The following is a 20,072-nucleotide window of genomic DNA, read 5'->3' as shown; positions in this document are numbered from 1 at the left end:
GATTGGCTCTAGAGACAAGGAGGCGTGGTTTGGGTGTCAACACGTGTGCGCTGAGCAGTCAGGAGCGGTTACGTTGTAACAAGCTTCAGGCCCTGGACGGGCAACGACAGGCAGCCACCTGGATGCAAACAGACATCTGTTTATGATTATGACCAATAGATTGATAATATATCTTACCGGCCGCTTGTCATAACAGGTAAATGTCTTAGTTTCTCATCTCCTCATGCAACATGAACTCTCAGAGCTCTTTGAAGTGAATGCTGTCTTGTCAGCTAGTGACATAATAATAATAGTATCTGTACTTCAGAAAAACTGCCTCACCACACAGGTTGCACTTGTGAAGTCTTCACATATGGATCATTGGGTTAGGGACCACTAGGTGGCAGGCACAGGCCACGGGGGATAGGGGGGCAGGGGGGGGGATTTACTCCAGATCCTTGAGGTTTATCTAGCTTTAAGACTTCCATTAGAGGACTATCCTTTAGTGTTGTTTTCATCAAATGCCAAGAGCTTTTAAGATGTGCATTAATGCATTCAGCACATTTGCAGGGAGATACTTACCACAACAGATGAGAAGATAACAAGAGGGGAAAAAAAGAAAGTTTTATTTCCCCACATTACAGCATTTGGGTATGTTAACAAAAAGACCTAAAGCGAGGGTTTACTGAATTGGTCTAATATACCTTTACTTCAAACGTTATGTCACAGTCAAAGAGTTAAAAGCATCATCCTATGAATAAGCCACGTTGACATTTGTCCAGCGCTCCTCCTCGGCCTTCACTCAGCAGCGTGTTGGCATTTCCCCCCCTCCGCTGTGCCAATATGTCCTCCCCCTCACTCACCAACTCTCTCTTTTCCTCCCTGTCTGAAGCCAATCTGATTTGCCCCTGGGCTTCTGTCGGCAGAAAGAGGTGATAAACACCGCAACCATGACAACCGGCGAGCCAGACACACGCCTGAGTTCCTGGATCCTAATGGCTTCACTTGGCATCCTCTCCTCTTTTAATTCATCAGGTCCGGCCTTCACCTGAGTTGATATTAAGGCTCTCTGGACAGATGAAGGCGCCGTGATTCCGCTACACTTTGAGCTCTCTCATCCAGTCTTTTAAGATAAGAGTCTATCAGCTTGTGAGATGAAACAGTGTTAACACTAAAGCATGCACACTGCTTTAATTAGACCTCAGGAATTAGTCACTGAATAAATATTTCCTCTGTCTGGATAGTATTAACGCAAATGCAGGAATATTGATTCTTCTGACAGCGATTTTCACAAACAAATCCTACTGATCACTAATGGAGCCTCTGTGAAAACACTGTCACTGGGACAAGGCATGTGAGCACAAAGCGATTGCTCACCCAAAATTGCAAGGCCGTGGTAATAGCAAGGATAAGCACCGTATTAGAAACTCTGTGAAAGTGCCTTTATGTGTGTCTCCATGCGAAAACTTTCAGAGCAAAAATGGCAGGCTTGAGCTGGTGATCGATTGGACGGGCGTCCACAGACTGTGAACCTCACCTTTAACGCTAACACACATGGCCTTTTCCTGGTAAAATATATTGTATTCGTTTGGCTGCAACGTGAGCCATCATAATTTTCCGCCTTTTTTTGGTCCCTCTGTATGACTGAGCCCAAATTGAAGTTCACATCGGGCACCTCAGGCCTCCCCCGCAAAATGTGTCTGCGTGAAAATGGAATGTAGAATGCAGCCAGCTGAATCAACATAGGTAATATGAATGTGTCCCCCTCGGACACCTTCCTTGAGTCACGGGAAGCAGCAGCAGCAGCCTTTACCTTAAGACTCTGAGAGGGCAAGGTTCCCATAGCAACTGATTTGAATCCTAATTAAAACAGGAGATTTGATTAATTAGTTCAATGATGTGTGTGTGTGTGTGTGTGTGAGAATGTGTGTGTGAGAATGTGTGTGTGGCATGACTGTTTGCATGTGTGTGGGAGTCTGCATGTTCTCGTGAGTCACGGTGTATCTCGTGTGTAAATGAGGATGGGGAGGGGTGGTGGTTTTATATATGCCTATACGTGTGTGTTTATGTGTGTGTTTATGTGTGTGTTCGTGAGCCTGTGAGTAATCCTTTGAATCACTGCCGTGTCTCCAGCATGCGTGTGTGTGTGTGTGTGTGTGTGTGTGTGTGTGCTATGTCTCCCGGGAGGCTTGTCCTTGCCTGCAGTACTACTGTGTGAATCAGAGGTGAGGCCTTTGGAGTTGCCCTCTGCTTTAATCTGGAGCTAATGACAGAACCACCTGCCCTCCTGGCCATCCTCCCCCTCCTTCCAAATACCTATTCCGTCTATCTGTTGGCTCCCTCTTGCACTCCCCCCTTTACATGTTCAGCCAACCCTCACAACCTTACCCAAAATGCTCACTGTCTCCCTCCCACACTCAGCTTGTTTTATTCCCTTTTTCGCTCCTTCTGTCCCTCTTCTCTTTCACTTGCTTTCCACATCCTGCCACAGAGTGCATGATACTTCTGCCTGCATCTCTGATTGCCTCATCGCATTGAGTAAGCAGAGACTAGGGGGCAGTGCAGGCCCCAGTGAAACTCAAACACGTGTTTGGGGACGACTCAACGCTATGTGAGCAAGATGTAGCTTTAAGGAGCTCTTTCGACCAAGGAATAATCTGCGCCCTTATTCTTGTTGGTGCTCGTTCTTAAGTCTTGAGTTTGTGTGCCCTCACGCACGGAAGCCAGTCCCGCCGGAGATCGCATGAGCAAAGGCATAATTGGAAAGAGCTGCAAAAACTGGGATGACCACTTTGTGTGATGTGTCCTCGGTGGAAAGAAAGATGGAGTGAGCAGGGAGAGGAAAACAAAGGAGGAAGAAATCAAAGCAAGTAAACCAGACTGAATTGACAAGAGCCCACAGGAGAATCAAAGTAAGAGAGTAACGAGGAAAGAAGGGGAGAGAGAAGGAAAGGAAGGAAGAAAAGATGTGTATTAAATAAGGAATAAGGAAAAGTATGCTCTGACAGAAAATAATTCACATGAGAGGAAGGGAAAGCCTTTGGAGAAGGAGCAAGCGGAGGAGGAAGAAAGGAGAAGTGGCTCAAATGAAACAGCATGACTCCCCATCCATTTCAACACTGGACAGCTCCATAGACAGCACTAGGCCAGTATAAATAGATCCCCTACTTTAGAGGCCCCGTCAACACTCTAAAAAAGTACTTTATGTGCTCAGAGCGGCTCCTGCCCCCAGAGAACAGACACACAGGTATCTGATGGTGCCTGATAACCATCTTCACTCAGTTCCTCTCCGTTTGTTTTCTTAATTTAGGGAGCCTCCACGGTTCAACAACAACACCTCTGTGAGAAAAGAGTGTTTTTCTCCCAAATTCTCCATCACGGGCAGCATTCTGCCCTGAGGTGGACAGTAATAACCCCAGGTCTGGCATCACATTACCCCTGTCACAGAGATTACAGTAATATCTCAGGACAAAAACCCCATGCGTGATTGAAGCTTATTTATAAACACAAGCATCCCTGCATGGTGTAGGCGAATTAAATGTGTGCATGCCTCAGTAAGCAATCCCCACGAATGCATGTGTTCATGTGGCTGTGCATACATGCCCCGCATCAGCCAGCCTGTTTCCATTGCGAGTGAGCGTTAAGTAGCCTTGTGGGGAAGCTGTAATACAGACTAATGCACCTGAGAGCCCTGAAATCTATAACCATCATCTACATCTCCCTGATATTACTGGAACCGTCTTACTGTTTCTGATAGGAATCTCCAGAGACCCCCCCCCCCCCCCCCCCCCCCCAATCTTTACTCCTGTAAGGAGAGAGAGAAAGAGAGAGAGAGAGGAAAGAGAGCACTAAGGGAGAAATGCACCTCTCCATTTCCTCAAGGTTATTCACCTTAATGCACGCTGAAATCAATGTGAAATTGAACTGAAAATTGAACTTTCAGCTCAGTAATGTGGAAGACATGTTGTTATTAAATCTTTTCCTATAGCCATGAAACCGGCTGACTGATAGTTGAACGCTTTTGAATGCGTGTTTTCAAAACCATGGCACCATGGGGTGTTTTATTGAGACCCTCCCCTTGGTCCGCTGGAGACGCCGGGCTTCACGGGGGCTCCATAGCCGCCACTTAGAGAAAGTATCGATGGAGCATCAGCCACCTAGCAGGCTGTGATTAGCTGATGTGGGGAGCTCAATTCAGCGTTGGTAGGGGGGCTTCATTGCTCTCGATCTGGGCGGCATCTGTTGCGCCCACCACCCCCGTTTGGCAGGACAGGTGTTTTGATGTAGGCCGCGCACAAACTTCTGGGTCTCGCTGTAATCTCCGCTGCGGCCCCCCTCATAGAAGTCACCACAGTTTTCCCGACCGGTACCGTGTTTGTGTGCGCGTGTGTGCGTCCTCGAGCGCGCGCGCGCGCACGACGAAAGCCAGCTGGCACGAGTCGCCATGGTAACACACACCGGTTTCACGAAATCCGTCGGTGCTTAAGGGCAAGAGAGGAGAGATGAATAAACTAATGAGATTATAAATTATTGTCGGTATAGCTGAACAGTCGGGGTATATATATATATATATATATTTTTTTTTTACCGGGATGCGTAACCGGGCAACGTGAGGAGAAAGTTTATGGGGCCCATTGTCTGTGACTCTGTTGTGTCTCCTGTAATCTGTTTATGATGAGGAACTGAACTGGCTCCTCTGGTGAGGAGGAACCCACCCTGCGCGCTTTGTGCCTCATATAAAAACTAGCAGGGCAGCCGCCTTATTGCATGATTAATTCCGGCGCCTGCCCCCCTCTTTTCCCCTCCCTTCTATGAATTACCTAGTTGTCTTTGAGATGAGGAGAGGATTCTCCATTATTACGCCCAGGTTACAACTCCGCGCATTGCACGTCTGTTCAGCAGACCAGTGCCGCAGCTCCCACGGGCTGCACTGTGGAGAAGCGGACCTGCATCCTAAAGCCAATCGTTTTTTTCCCTCTTTTCCTCTCTCTCTCTAGCTCTCTCTCTCTCCCGGTTTTTATCCTCCACCTCATTGCAGTCTTATCACGTCTCTCCCCCCCCCACCCGCTCTGGTCCCCCCTCCCTCCCCATCCGCCTCAGCCGCTACAGGAGAGGAGAGAGGGAGCGAGAGAGAGAGGGAGAAGAGTGCGGCTGAATGTGAACGACATGTCGACAGTCAGCCTCTAAAGTGTTTTCTCGGTCGTTCTCTAATTCTTTGGCGGCGGACTGAGTGAGTATTACCCGCATCCCTGCTCTGCTAAGCGTCGCTGTGTGGATCAGAGAGGCTGGTGAGGAGAGACAGACAATGAGGAATGCAATTGGATTGCGTTGCTCTGCCAAGGATTTTCATACATAGCCTGGTAAATGTCTTAATAGGTTCTGTTAATGACTAGGCTGTTTAATTGGTCATGCCTTAATTATTCTAACTATTACAATTTGTGTGCGTAATGTTAGGGGCTAATTGATTTTCTTGAAAGGCTGTGAGCTATCCAGGCTCATATCCCCATACATTTGATCAGTGATGCTGCTGCTTGCCTGATAGTGCAGATCTGTGCTGAGAGCAGGGGCCCATGTAAAAGCCGGTGTGAAGCTTGGTGAGTGTGTATTCTGACGGACAGAGAGGACAGAGAGATAGAGACTGGAATTATGTGACATGAATAATATAGTGAAGAATAAGCAGTGACTGTCATCTCTGGTTCGCTTGCGTCAGTGTGCAGGTCTGGAGGAGAGGGGAGAGTGAGAAGAAAAAAAAAACTCAGAGAGACTAAAGAAAGACAGGGAGGGAAGCCACACCTGTGTCAGAACGGTTTTCAGATGGACATGAAGACAGAAGGACAGAGACAGACGCATGCAGAAGCACAGGCAGAGTTCTGGGCTGCCACCAGTCAGTGCTTAAGTCCTTTCGTTTCTTGTTACCATAATGATGCAGAGCTATGCCGACTGCTGACTAGTCCACTCGGCTGATTGGAGAAAGAGGCTTGACTGTGTTTCTTCTCATTAGGTAGAGATGCCCATCCACTAAAGCAGACTCTTAACAGGATGGATCCCAGTGGTCTATCTGGACTCTGTATTGATCTCCTCTATACAGGGGGGCCACGGTCCAATAATAAACAATACATATCTAGACTGAAGACCCAGTGGGACTCTGAATGGGCAGTATTTTGTATTGTTTTCCAATTTGTCCAAAACTGTTGAGCATGTAAGCCTGTTTTCTCCTGTGAAGCACAGATGCTCTGAACACTTTCATACACTGATGACTGTTTTTCACTTCTCCTTATGCTTTCTTCCTTTAAAATCGTGAGGTTTTCCAACAAGTATTGCAGCATTACACTGGTTTGTTATGAAAGCTCACACTCATCTACACGTGTCTAGCTACCTGTTTCTGTACTTGGCAGGCTATAAAAGCCTACTTTTTGGATATGGTTTGACCTTTCTCACATTGTGTGCAACACACACGCATGAAACTTGGCTCCAGCACAGTTTCTCTGTGAGGCGGGCGTACATTGTGTACAGGGCAAGAGGAGGGCTTTGATGTAATCAATATCAGATTTCAGCTGTTTCACTGTGAGCTCTCATCCTGAGTGGCAGCCTTGACTGACTTCTTGCTGCTTATGCAATCCCACTCTTCTCTCCCACCTCACCCATTTCCTCTTCTTTTGTACCTACTCTCTGCACATTACCCCTCCTTTATATGTCTGCCTCTCCTTTACTCCTTCCCTTCCCCTTGTTCCCATTTTTCCTCCTCCTCCTCCTCCTCCTCTTCTCATTTCTACCTCTCCCTTCATCTTTTCCCCGTCATAATCATCTCCGTGATTGCTCTTCCTCTCCCGGGCGGTGATGTTTTCACTCCTGCCTCCTTGTCTAACTCGCTGATGCTAGATTATTGCTGTATGATTACAGCTACCATACCATCATGATCATTATTGCATTTCGCATGGCAGTGTTCAACACTGTATGAGCAGATCGAGATGCTTTATCCAATTTAGATCTCATTAAGACTCGAGAGGAAATATCCCCGTGCAGCACTCACAATCTCAGCTGTTTTTCGCTTTTCTTGTCTTTGTTGTTGTGCCAGGAGTTCTGCAACTCATTCTCTTGTTATTACCGCGCCGCTCTCATCATCGTCACGACCATCATCGCTATCGCCGTCAGTTCACGTCCCTGCCTGTCGTCGCACTGATTCACACCACCCCCACCTTTTGAAATTTTTTTTGAAGAGTTTTGATTTTGCAGCAAAGCTTTTCACTCCACTGTCATTATCACAATAATGATTATGACAGGACTCGATGGCTGTTGATAACCCAACGTATTTTTCTGATTGATAATATGGGGTATTTTGTGCCTCATCCTTCTGTTCTCTTGATTGCCATTCATCTTATTAAATGGAGCAGTTCATTAGACAGAAGCGTTATGAGTCTGATTTGCATTCACCCATATTCATATTGCATACATTAAAATAACACATGCGTGACATTTCGGCTTCACCCGGCATTTGAAAACACAGATGAATACATTCATCACAAGCTTTGCCCACCCCCTACCCCAGCACTCAGAAAGCCACTCGGAAAAAGGATAAAACGTGATTCACAGGTGAACTAGCCCACGTGCGTGCCTTTGTTTTGCATTTTCAATGTCAACATTTGAATTTTTAATTCAAAAGAGACATTGTAGCAGCTGAGAGATTCTTCAGCCTGTTGTTTTGTGTTGAAATCAGTTTGTCCTGGTTTTGTAAACCCTCTAAGCCTTGTTTTCCTGTTATGAATACAAGCACATGCATACATGGTTGACGGCTATCATATCATACTGTGGCCTTCCTGTACAGCTTCATTCCACTATAATGCTGTTCCGTCCCCATGACACTACACTCTGTGTGATTTAACATTTATTTTCTGACTGCTTTAGTATGCCTCTGATGTATCATCCATCTGATTCATCCTGAACTGACTTTTGCTGCTGCCTCCCTGGCTGTTTGCCCTCTGTTAACAATGCGTTTGTGCGATTGTGTGTGCGTTTGCCTCACCGTGCAGTGCGGTGAAGGCCTGATGCCGGGCTGTAGCCGCAGGCTGTTGAGCTGAGAGGGAGAAGCAGGAGGATGCAGTGGGTCACTCTGGCGGTGGCCCTGGGGTGTGCGCGTCTCTCCCAGGCGTCGCACACCCCCACCCCTACCCCCACCTCCACACACACCCCTCTCGTGGACAACTCCGAGGAAGAAGTGGACGAGCCGTGCTTCGAGCCGTGCACGTGCGAGGTCAAAGAAGGTGTGCTACACGTGCACTGCGATGGGCGGGGCTTCACAAATGCCAGCCAGGTATGGCTTTCTTCATCATTTGTCTGGCCACGCATGTGGAGCTGCACTTTACTGCGCTGTCACTTATCTTATTATCTAATATATCTCCCAGTCTAATATCCTGCCTCTAATGTGGCTTAGGGCTGTTTCTAACTGCTAAATTTATGTAATTAATAAGATAACTAATCAGACCTCTAATTAATCATTCAGGTGTCACAGTCATGGGTCCGCCCTTTCAAACTCAACCTCCAGAGGAACTCTCTAAGGCGTCTCTATAGCAACGGGTTTCAGCACCTTGGCAACGCAGTGTCGATAAACCTTGGCAACAATGCTCTCCAGGACATCCGAGTGGGAGCCTTCCACGGGCTCGCCAAACTGAGACGTCTGTACCTCCACGAGAACAAGCTGGAGGTTTTCAGAAATGACACCTTCGCCGGCTTAGAGGCTCTGGAATACCTCCAGGTAGTCCCGAAGAGTTAATCCGTGTTGATTATCCACGATTGACTTAATTATTGACAAATTTGTCCAGGATTACTATAGATAGCTGTGACAGAAATAATCAATGGCTAGCAGGTGGCCTGTGTGAAAGGATCTCCTCAAAATCTCTGTGCATTTTTGCAAACGGAGAGCTCTCAGTTGAGTTTACTTTCCAATTCGAGCAATTACTCATTCGTCACATCTTTTCTTTCTTACCTGCAGGCCGACTACAACGTGATCAAACGAATTGATAGCGGTGCTCTGAGGTTCCTCTACAAGCTTCGTGTTCTCATCCTGAATGACAACCTCATCCCTAACTTGCCTCCTCATCTGTTCAGGTTGGATTCTGATTATTTTACTGCAGAGCTTTTAAATTATGCCAGGACTGATCTGTAGAAATATCAGTGTCTGACACAATTAGTCACGCTGTACTGCTGAATTAATGTTCCTGTGGCATACTATTTCATATCATCAGAGATGGATTAATCATCAGATAAAATGCTGGCTCCTCTGTGATGGAATGTGTGAATTTTATTTTACTATAACAGTGTCCTTTCATGTGAACTAGCAAACTATATCCCTCCTCCTCCTGTACCAGATCCGTGTCTCTGACTCATCTGGACCTGCGGGGAAACCGTCTGAAGAGCCTGGCATATGCTGGGACCCTGGAGTACGTTGGCCGCTCCCTGATGGAGATACAGCTGGAGGAGAATCCCTGGAACTGCGGCTGCGAGGCAGTGCAGTTACAGCAGTGGCTGGGTCAGATTCCCTACACGGCGGTAGTTGGGGATGTTACATGCGAGTATCCCTTCCACCTTCACGGTAAAGACCTGAGGGAAATCCCCCGCAAAGAACTGTGTGCCGACCTGCCAGATAAAGAGCTGCAAGCAGTGGGGAGTGGTCCATCAGCAGGATCACAACCCCAGCATTTGCCCCCTAACTCTAAACACCAACCTGGGCGAGTCAGACCAACTAAGCCCTCCTCTATGGTGCACGGCTCCCGCCAGAACACACATACTTCCTCCACTTCGTCATCCTCTTCCTCTGCAGAGCGTAAAGACAGGGAGAGGCACCCAAGGCCGACTAAAAGGCCTCGACCCTCCAGAACATCCCCCACGCCACGCAGTCTGATGCCCAACCAGAATCCCCCGGTGGCTGGTTACCAAACACGGCCCCCTATTCCCATCATCTGTCCCCTGGGCTGCACTTGCAACCTGCACATAACTGACCTGGGTCTCACCGTCAACTGCAAAGAGAATGGCTTCCTCAATGTGTCCCAGCTCACACCTCGGCCTCTCAACGGCCGCAAGCTCTACCTGAGTGGAAATTTAATACAGAGGATCTACCGCACAGACTTCTGGAACTTCTCCAGCCTCGACATGCTTCACCTGGGGAACAACCGCATCTCGTACCTTCAGGAGGGTGCTTTTTCCAGCCTGACGAGCCTGAGGAGCCTCTACCTGAACGGAAACAATCTGGAGAGGCTGAGCCCCCACATGTTTCTAGGATTGCAGAATCTAAGGTAAAAACCTTTTGGATCAGTCACACCATTTACTTCTATTCACTTCAGACATACATATTAATTAAAACCTCATCAGCTTAGGTATTTAGAGATTTGTTTATAAGTATGTGGAAATTAATTTCACTGTAATACTGGAACGGCACAGAGCAGAACATTTTGATTACCATTATGCCGGAGTTTGATTGAAATGGAAGGTGCCCAGTCTCTTCCAGAAGTGTCATTTGTTAGTGGCGCTGCCTGATGCCATGCTTCAGTTTGGGTGTGAGTGACAACGTGAAAATTAATGGGTTTTTGTTGTATTTGCATACACAGGTGTCGATAAGGCGGTGAGACATTTGGATTTTTTGCCAGGATTCTTTTTTGAAGAATAAGAAAAGCTTAAAATAAAAGCACACTGTCAGAGTGATGCATATTTATGTCATCATCAGAATAAGACAGTTCCTTGGTTAATAACCTATATCCAAAGTCAGTCATTAAACAGTGAGGAAGACAGCAGAGCAGACTGCAAAGACCTCTTTTAGCCTTTTGGCTTTCAGCTCCACTATTTTATATTTAAAGACAGGGTTCAGGAAAAAAAATCTCCATAGCCATTTATTTGACTATTAATCAATAATAAAAATCCTCTCTGGACTTTTCAAAATGTCTACCTCTTAACCTCTTGTTAGCCTTTGTTAGTGACTTAATGGTGAGGGAGCTGTACAAGTCATTTAAACCAGATCCATCACTTATTCTAGCAATTGCACTACTGGATGACTAGCATGCACAGAGAATTCTCCAGCTGTACTCTGCACATATTTCTGTTATTTAAAAAAAAAAGAGTCCTTTTAATTTGATCTAACAAGATAATCTGATACGCAAAGGCCAGTGTTAGTAGTCATCAGTGCAAAATTACACAATTTTATTTGATAGTGATCAGTTTATGGCTGCGAACAGGGGATGAGAAGATGAAATCCAATTTCTGGTGTGACTTTGTGACATGAATATTCATTGATGTGTTTGCCATGCACGGAAGCGGGACATACTTGGAAGTTAAATGTATGAAAAGGCATCAAAAGGAATGACTAATTTATGCAGAAAGGAAAATGACCTTAGTGCATCACGAAATGACGAGATACAGCTTAGATACAACATACCGATAGTCTCTTTGCTTGTAAAGTCTGTGACACTGCCATCTTCTCTCCTGTCTATAGGTACCTTTATTTTGAGTACAATGAGATCCGTGAAGTCGATCCCGGCACTTTCGACTCCATGCCATCCCTCCAGTTATTGTTCCTTAATGCCAACCTGCTGCGGAGTCTCCCTCTTGGTGTATTCTCCAGAGTCAATCTAGCCCGCCTAAACCTTCGAAACAATCACCTGCTACAGCTTCCGATGGAGGGCGTGCTTGAACACCTCACCGGACTGGTACAGGTTAGTGTAAATTACTACATTACTAACTGTATTTACTGAATGGCTGTGGCGGTGTGGATGCAGGTGGATGCTTGAGAACACAATTCTGGTCTGCTAACCTCTGTGTATGCAAATGAGTCAGATACCTGGCATGAGGCTTTCAGCTAATTTAGGCCAAATAACATGTATTTTGCTGACTGACAGTTGCCGGGTGGAAAAATAGAGATTATTGAATTGGATCACCCCTGTTGATTTGCTACACAAAAATGTGCATAATTATACAGAGCGTATTTATTTCAAATGTCAGCCGATGAGATTAAAAGAACTAATAGATTGCCAAGACACATTATATTATCACAGCTTGATGAAATAAACAAAACAACCTGAAATCTTGGATCAAGCCATGGCCACGTTTAAAAACTTCTGGCAGCCCCTGGTCTCCTGGCCTCTGGCACAGCTGCAGTTTTCTCTGTCATCTGTAGCGTCTGTTGTTTTGCAGGCTCTGCTGTGGCTTGTGGGACTATGGTTGCGCCTCAGGTATTCTAATTGGAAAATTGCAATTGACTTGATTTGCATAAGTGGTCTTAATAAATCAGGAGCTAAACTGGAGAAAGCTGAACCTCTCAAGTTTTTGTGAATGCTTGTAATTAAAATACCTTTCAGTAAATAGACTGTATAAACTGCTGTTATGTGGTAAATCCAGCTTTTTGTGAGAGCTTACCTCGCACATTTGACTGCAGCTTTATGTGACTGGTTGCTATACACAGCGCACCAATAAGGACAGAAAGCGAGGTGTTACATTTTTTTTTAAATTATCCTGCTTCCTCTCACTTCAGCAAATTTAGTGTACCAGGCTTTTCTTAGACAGCCCGAGTAGAATGAGGTAAGGTGGGTGTAGATTAGCCCGAATGTCATTGTGAATTTCCATTTTTCTTTGCTCCATGCAAAATTCCTGATCCTAGGTAGTGTGGGTGAGACTGGCAGTTCAGAGGCTGTTTCTAAATCTTTGCTCGAGGAAGGGACGACAGTAGTTCACAGAGCTGGAGGAGCCATGTAAAAGTGTATTATGGGTTTTTCTTTTGCACTGTTATACACCTCTGATGTCCAAGAGCATTAAAGCATTGACCAAATGGAAGCACACAGTGGGCTGTATTCATAAAGCTCAGTGGTACGACCATTGTAGTCCCTCAAATCTGTGCCACAGTAATTGAATCCATTCATTTACCAGGGTTGTTATTACTCTGACAAAGCCACATTAAGGCTGCCCATAGACCACGTAAAATAATGTGACAATGATATCACCTGTTGACTTACTGCTGGCCTGTTTGAAGCTCGGGATGAGGGATTTCTGGGCGCTGGCGTGTGCTTTTGGAGCCAGAGTTTGCACAGAAAAAAAAAAAATCAAAGGGTAACGCAGATGGAAACGGGGTTTAGCTCGCAGCTGCAGTAAAAAGCAGTCCATTTTGTTAATCATAAAACAGCAGCATGTATAGCTTAGAGTCATTGTCACCATCAAGAGCAGGATTATACAGTTACACCCACTTATATACACTGATATGAAAATACCCTGCTGATGTCAGTGTAATTAAAAAAAACAAAAAAACAATATTAGCGTGACACCAGGGAGAAAAATTCAAATCACTCTGGTGTTTATGATTTCTTAACTAGAAAACGAATAGCAGCTCAACAGCAGATGAACCTTAAAAGAAACTCGAGTTAGGTGACTCAGTATCTGAGAGGATGCCAGAAATAATATATGTACAGTTCAGAAACACATATGTCTTTCTCAGTAGATGCAAAGGACGTATTGTGCAGCAGAGCAGCGCTTCCCTGTCATTGCCAGCCGTAATGAAGAAACTTGCCCATGGCCATGTTTCACTTATATAAACACAAACAGCAAGTCTGTCTCTGTCCGGCGATAACAGCTGTAAAATGGCCATTTGTTGCTTTTACACTTTGGTTCTGTGTGGATTACAGAAACAAGATGTGAAGTGTTAGAGAGATTTAGAGGTGGTGGTAGGTGGATTTGCTTATCTGGACAGAGCTATGCTAGCTGCTTCCAGGCCTCTTCTAGCTGTAGCTTCATATTTAGAGGGTTTTTTCTTCTGTAGATGTAAATATGGAATCTTCTCAACACAATAACAAGCAGTCAGAATGTTTATGAAGGTGAAAACAAGTTATATTTTCTTGCAATACAAGCCAGCATTTCAACTGAAATTGCACATGAAAGGCATTTTTTTTTCTTTTTTTAAATAAAAGTGAAAGCATCTGTAATCATTTTAAACGGTGCTCTGAAAAGATGTGTTTTCTGTTTCAGCACAAAAGACGTCTTTGGTCTCATTGACTGGCTAAGTACTCTGATTTAGCATTAAATGCCAACTCATGCAGGTGCGCTGTGAGGTGAAATTTCTTATAGAACAAAGGTGGGATTGATAAGAGTAATGTCGTGTTAATAGCCACTCAAATTAAATTATGTGTAGGTAGCTAAACACATAGGCAGTGTTACCAAAGAGCTATTAAAATGACTTAATGTAGTAAAAAGTTAAGTTCTTTGTCAAAGAGTTTTCAAAAGAAACAAACTGAATTCCATTATAATTCTTTTTAAACACAGAAGCTGTGACTGTGCACTTGAAACTGGGATTTTTGTCCATAATGTGTTCACATATGGAGATATAATAAATGGCCATAACTATCTTTAGCAGCTGTGACAAGCAAATTCTTCTTCTAGGGTCTACAGTCTGTTTGGAAGAGCTGATAGAACCGCTTCCATCGCTGGGTGCTCTTTCTCATTTTATTTTATTTTTTCCTCAGACCCTCATGTCCCCATAATAACAGTTTGCGGCACATTTCAAAATCAAGATATCTCATACAGCTGCATTAAAAGACAGTGTTTATTTTCCCTCCGAATAAAAGATCAAGGGCTTCTTTCCAGGCTCGCCATGTTGCGCTGATGTTCAGCAATCACACGGAGGCAGAGATGCCAATTTCTTCACCGACACCAGCCTCAGTGGACCAGAAACTCTTGCTCTTTGCTCTGTGCTATTACTACCGCTCTCTCTCCAGCTACATGAAACACAAACAGCTGGATAGAGAAAGTTCATGCCCCTTCTCGAGGGGTTGTTGAAGTCGCTCGGGAAAATATAGGAAATCGCTATCTGAGGTAGAAGTCTATGAAGGGAGCACGAGCACACCTTGAAAAATAAATTACAACACTTCAAAAAATAGAATAAAATCAAAATCTGTGTGAGTGCACTCAATACCACAATCTGATGAAATATAGAAGTGTAAGTGGAGAGCATCGATACGTTAGTGCTTTGACATAATTCTTTGGCTTTCTGTGCATAGCATCTCACACTCTACCACTGTAGCCGTAAAGACAGATTTTAAATGTACACGTTTTTCAAAATAAACACAATTTTGCATATGCTGCAGGTTCTTCTTCAGTCTTTTCGTGTCCGCTCTGTGTGTGTGTTATTCAAAAGACAATGAAACCCATTCATCAGTATGGAGAAGGCTTGGCAAGCTGAAGCTCAGGGGCGTCTCGTCACCAGAGACTACAGCAGAATCCCTGCGCCAGAACTTCCAAAACCTGCTTGTATTGACTCTATTTCTGTGAACTAACTGGAGCAATTCTAATGACTGACAGGATGTTTGGGCAAAGTGATCAATTAGAAGGCACACAGCTCACTAAGAACGTTCTGAATTTCTCCCCTGATGTGAATTCTTTTGTAGCTCTCAAATAAAGTTTGGATGATTATTGCCTGATCTTTGCTCTCTGTCATAATGATAAAAACCCACAAGAGCAAATATGCTCTTCTGCGGTTAAAGCAGGGCCATTTCAGTCTTTTATTTAAGTCAGGCTGAATATATTTTCTGACAAAAGAGGGTTTCCAATATATCATCGCAGGCTGGATTAAAGCAATGAATGCTGGTTTGGTTAGTGTGCCACTTTTTATTGTCAATTTAGTGTACGTGACTTACTCCAAGCCTTTGTGTTCACAGAACGTGCATAATGGTATCATGCGCTCATATTTTCCCCGCACCTGCCGGGCTAACTGAGGGTCTATAATTTCCTGTCACAACACAAGCTGTGATTGACAAGTTGACAGCAAATCGCACACTAGGTGACCAGGCGTATAAATTGTAAACAGTGTTGGATGTGTTGGACAGATGCTTTGAAAAGAGAAGGGGATAAAGCCTTTGGGATTTGCGTGAAAGAAAACAATAAAATGCTTCAAGAATTTCCACCAGATGTAAGACTGTCATTATGAAAGTTATGAAACAGCAAAAACAAACTGACACTTTGGTCATGCAGTGTTTCTTTAAAATGTCACTTTGCTCATTCGCGCTGCGTTAGAGGCTAGATGCGTCACAGTAATGCGGTGGATGCTTTTCAGTGGACTTTTAATATGAGTGAGTGAAAACTGCAGCATAGTTTCTCTTCACCTTCCAGTTGCAATTACGCTATTATGAAAGCCACACAAAAAGCCCACAGTGGGCTAACTTCAATAAAGTGAAGGAGCATCCGGTTGTTCAGTGTGAGGCATGAGGAGGTAGCTGTATCATGGCTCCCACAACAGCAATGCTGAATCATCTCGGAACGCATCCATCTATTCCTGCAAGCCAGGGAGATAGCCTAACCGAATTAGCATGACAACATTTGTGCGAGCTGCTTGGAAGTGTGACAGAGAGAATATCAGCTTTCATTGCCAATGTCATTGCTAAAGATATGGAACAGATGAGTTCTGTAGACAATACAACGTGATGTAAGTGATTCCCTTCGTGCATAATCTGCTTTAAGCTTTTCAGAGCGCGGCAAAGTGAATATTTGAGTTTGTTTTAAGGCGCACAATCAATAGCTGGCAATGAGAAAATGGATTTGCACGCATACCTATTGGATTATAGCACAGGGGAGAGTTGCATCACATCCCGTTAAAAACAAAGTGCTGTGATACTCTTGCATGCTCGTCACAGAAAAGCTGCCGGTGAGTTTTATGAACAAGCACTAATATAGAAACTCTGAGCGGTGTCTATTCAAAACTTTTTTCTATGAGAGCCCTCGCTGCTGGGAAGAGTTGAATATTGAGGATATATCCAGCCTGGGCACCATCATCTGGTAAATGCAAGCACTTTAGTGTTTTGATGACCCTATAATGAGAGTATTTACATAATCTGTGCATTCATCACATGCATATTTTAAAAATAATTTGGAGCTACTGGTCAGTGTGGAGAGCCATTATATCAATTCTGAAAAACTCATTTTCCAAACCTTATTACTTGGAAAGGGTTAGAGATATCATTTTTCTGGTTGTCATCTAAATAGGAGTCGGAGCCATCGGCCCATTCTTCAGCACAAAGTCAGGGAAATTATCTACTGCACGGCAGACCAGTAATTACACTATAACTACACAATGACAACACACTGTATTTTTAATGTATTTCTCCAGGTGGACCTGCAGCAGAACCCATGGGAGTGCAACTGTGAAGCTGCTCCACTGAAGCGTTGGCTGGAGGGGCTCAGCGCTGTGGTTGTGATGGGAGAGGTAGTGTGCCATTCCCCGGATAAGACCAAAGGTGTAGACCTGCGATCCCTCTCCATGGAGCTGCTATGCCCTGAGCTGGAGCCTCAAGAGGACCAGGACCAGGAGGAGCAGACGGCCACCTCCACGGCTGCAGACAGAGGCGTGTCGGTTGACTACCCCGGCTCAGGCGTCGGTCCCCTTCCGGAGAAGAATTCAATCCCTCTGTCGGTCTTAGTGCTCAGCCTGCTTGTGTTGTTTGTCTCTGCTTTCTTTGCGGCTGCAGCACTAATCGCCTACGCCCTGAGGAGGAGAGACAAGCTGCCGTTCCGCCGCCAGGGAGAGGTGGATTTGGCCGGCATCCAGATGGAGTGCGGGATCTTCACCGAGCAGACGCACCACCATCATCATCACCACGGCCTCCCGGAGACGCCGCCTCTACCTCCGCCTGAGCACAACCACGTCTACGACACCATTCTGCCCCCAGAGGCCGCCGCCAAAGGCCCTAACCCTGCGGCGGCATCGCACATGTGTAGCAACCCCATCTACAAAGATGAGCAGGACGCAGCGGTGAAACAGCGGCCGCAGCAGCAACAGACGTTTGCAGCTTCGAAAGAGTGCGAGGAGGGTTACTGCTCTGCAGCAGAGAAGGAGAGGGAGTGGGCTCTGGAGGTGTCCTCGTCACCCATCAACACTGTTACAGGAGCCATGGGACCACTCGCTGGCCTCCACGGGAACGGCATCCTGTGCCCCACAGTAATCGACAGCCAGGGCCCCACTCCTAAAGTGGAGCTGGTGGACTGTCTCTTCAGACTCCCAACTCCTGAGTTCAGAGATTTGCCAGATAGGTATGTGAGGCCCCCGCCCCGCTACCCTCACCCCCAAGACTCCAAACAGGACACGAGACCCGACCAAACGCTCGTGGTCACCACCACCACGAGCTCCACTCCAGGTGGTAGCAGTCAGAGCGAACAGGGAGCTGGAGAGCAGAGAGCCAGACTGAGGACCACACCAGACTACATGGAGGTGTTAGACCGCTCTTACCAGTTTTAACGGGCCTCCTCTTTCTCCCCCTCCTCATCCTCCTCTTCCTGCTACCCATCTTCTCTTGTCTCTTCATCATCTCTCTCTCTGGTGGTGAATCATTCAGTAACAATGACTTCTGTACAGAGGTTGGCTTTGAGAGGAGCCTGTGGGGGAGCGGGACTACACTACACGCTATGTTTATTCCTGGATAACGAGCTGAGGTCACTTTTTGTATTTTCCCCACTACTGGCATATAGGTTGGTTTTTTGGCAAGGAGTAGCTGATCACAGATCTCTGCCTGGAGGCAAAACTTCAGCTGCAGCTACTACAGTATCCTTTTCTTTTTCTTTTTAAAGTATTGAGGCTCGGCTTTTCTACTCGGCGCCACAATTAGCGGGAGACGGCATGGTGGTGGTGGTAGTGGGCGTTGATGCTCATAATATTGCTCTCAAAAGACCTGCGTGGAGGTGAAACACACCAGCTCTTCAAAGCATCATCAAACACAGAGTCGTGAACTGTGACAGCCTCGAAGTTTAGAGCGAGCTGGGTGGACACGTTAGGATGGAGACCAGACAGAGAAAAGCAAGAAGAAGAGAAGTAACTGAAAACAGCCAAGTGCCTTAGCAATGAACAGCCAGCAGTGTGGTCAATGCTTATTTTTCTATGAATACAGATCTATTTATCTAAACAAAGAGGTTTGACTACCAATGGATGGGACGCTGATGGACGACTGAGACTAATCAAAAACCCGCCGAGTAATTGCATTCCCCTGGATGAGCCAAAAATAATAATATACCCAGTCAATATTGGAGTTGTTTGTATGCAGTTCTGTTCATTTTCATCATCTCATCCAGTTAACTTAATTTGCTTAACCGGTTGAATTTTTTTTACAGGGCTACGATGATGGACATATCCAGGAATAGTCGTTTGCTGTGTGAAATTATAAAAAGGTTCTGGTTTTATGGAGAAAAAAAAAAAAAGATACAGATTTTTTTTTTCTTTGGTTTGTTTGACTGAAAGACAAAAACAAAGGAAATTACAGAAGGACATTAAGGCAATGGATGCATCTTGGATTTCTTAATCAGCCAGACTTAATGGGGCCAGGAGGACCTCTGCTGCACATTTTCATTTTCATCGGACACAGGCACAGAGGTTATTGTATTCATTTTTAAGTATTTCTCAGAGGAAAATTGAATGGCAAAAAAAGATCAATGGACAAAAAAAAAAAAAAAAACAGGATGTAAAAAAGGCATTTTTTGTCTAAAAAAAACAAAAGAGACAGACACTTCTATCAACTATCGATTATTATCTTTTACAGAGGTACCTTTTTATGCTTTCATCTCTTACCAATAGTAGAGGCAGTTGTGAATATATTTATTCTTAGTTTTCGCGTGTTGAAGCTCTCCTGTAAGGGATCATGTTATATTAATGTATAGGATGGTTCTGCATCTGGTTCAGCCTTCTTACCGCCGACCCACGAAATACAATAAAGGGTGCTACATAAAAAAAACTACTGTGTAACCGCTTCACACATACATACACTTGCCCTGACCCCCATAAATGCACACTCACTCTCCCTGTTGCTTTAATAGTGTATGAAAGAGACGGCTTGAGGTATGCTAAGCCTCTAAGCTTGTCCATGCAGCGTGTTGCGGAGATCAGATGAGAGTTGAGCAAAGCTGGCTGCCTCCAGGGTTCCTCACACACTAAAGGGTGGAGATAGAAGCTAATAGTGTGAAATCTACCACATTAACGGTATAAAATAAATACAAGTCCATTGGGTGAAATAAGGACATAACTGGGGGCCCTGTGGCCAAGGTCGTGAATTGCTAGTGTTTCTTTCATAATGATCTTCCCTCTCTCTTCTGCTTTC

The 20,072-nt window shown here is 45.1% G+C and overlaps 1 protein-coding gene across 3 annotated transcripts; it reads left to right on the top strand.

Annotated features, from left to right (window-relative positions):
* The first annotated feature begins 50 nt into the window (after positions 1-50).
* On the top strand, positions 51-19,474 carry LOC101488058 (SLIT and NTRK-like protein 3). Of its 3 annotated transcripts, none has more exons than XM_076877234.1 (7): positions 51-196; positions 8,007-8,287; positions 8,477-8,728; positions 8,966-9,081; positions 9,342-10,265; positions 11,456-11,675; positions 17,102-19,474. In XM_076877234.1, exons 2-7 carry the CDS (start codon positions 8,072-8,074, stop codon positions 18,224-18,226), a joined length of 2,853 nt encoding a protein of 950 aa, XP_076733349.1. In that variant the 5' UTR covers positions 51-196; positions 8,007-8,071; the 3' UTR covers positions 18,227-19,474. The 3 variants fall into 3 exon arrangements, with proteins under 3 accessions (XP_076733349.1, XP_004540345.2, XP_004540344.2); XM_004540288.5 differs by lacking the exon at positions 51-196 and adding an exon at positions 5,069-5,209; XM_004540287.5 differs by lacking the exon at positions 51-196 and adding an exon at positions 5,069-5,339.
* Positions 19,475-20,072: the final 598 nt, after the last annotated feature.

Source organism: Maylandia zebra, linkage group LG19 (assembly GCF_041146795.1).
Source record: "Maylandia zebra isolate NMK-2024a linkage group LG19, Mzebra_GT3a, whole genome shotgun sequence".
Taxonomy (NCBI): domain Eukaryota; kingdom Metazoa; phylum Chordata; class Actinopteri; order Cichliformes; family Cichlidae; genus Maylandia; species Maylandia zebra.
This window is presented reverse-complemented; position numbering and strand designations above follow the sequence as displayed.

Excerpts from the sequence above, each read along its gene's own strand:
- LOC101488058 (XM_076877234.1), top strand. The coding sequence starts at position 8,072 with ATGCAGTGGGTCACTCTGGCGGTGGCCCTGGGGTGTGCGCGTCTCTCC. Across the intron at positions 8,729-8,965 it reads AGGCTCTGGAATACCTCCAG|GCCGACTACAACGTGATCAA; the intron begins GTAGTCCCGAAG and ends TCTTACCTGCAG. Across the intron at positions 11,676-17,101 it reads ACCTCACCGGACTGGTACAG|GTGGACCTGCAGCAGAACCC; the intron begins GTTAGTGTAAAT and ends GTATTTCTCCAG.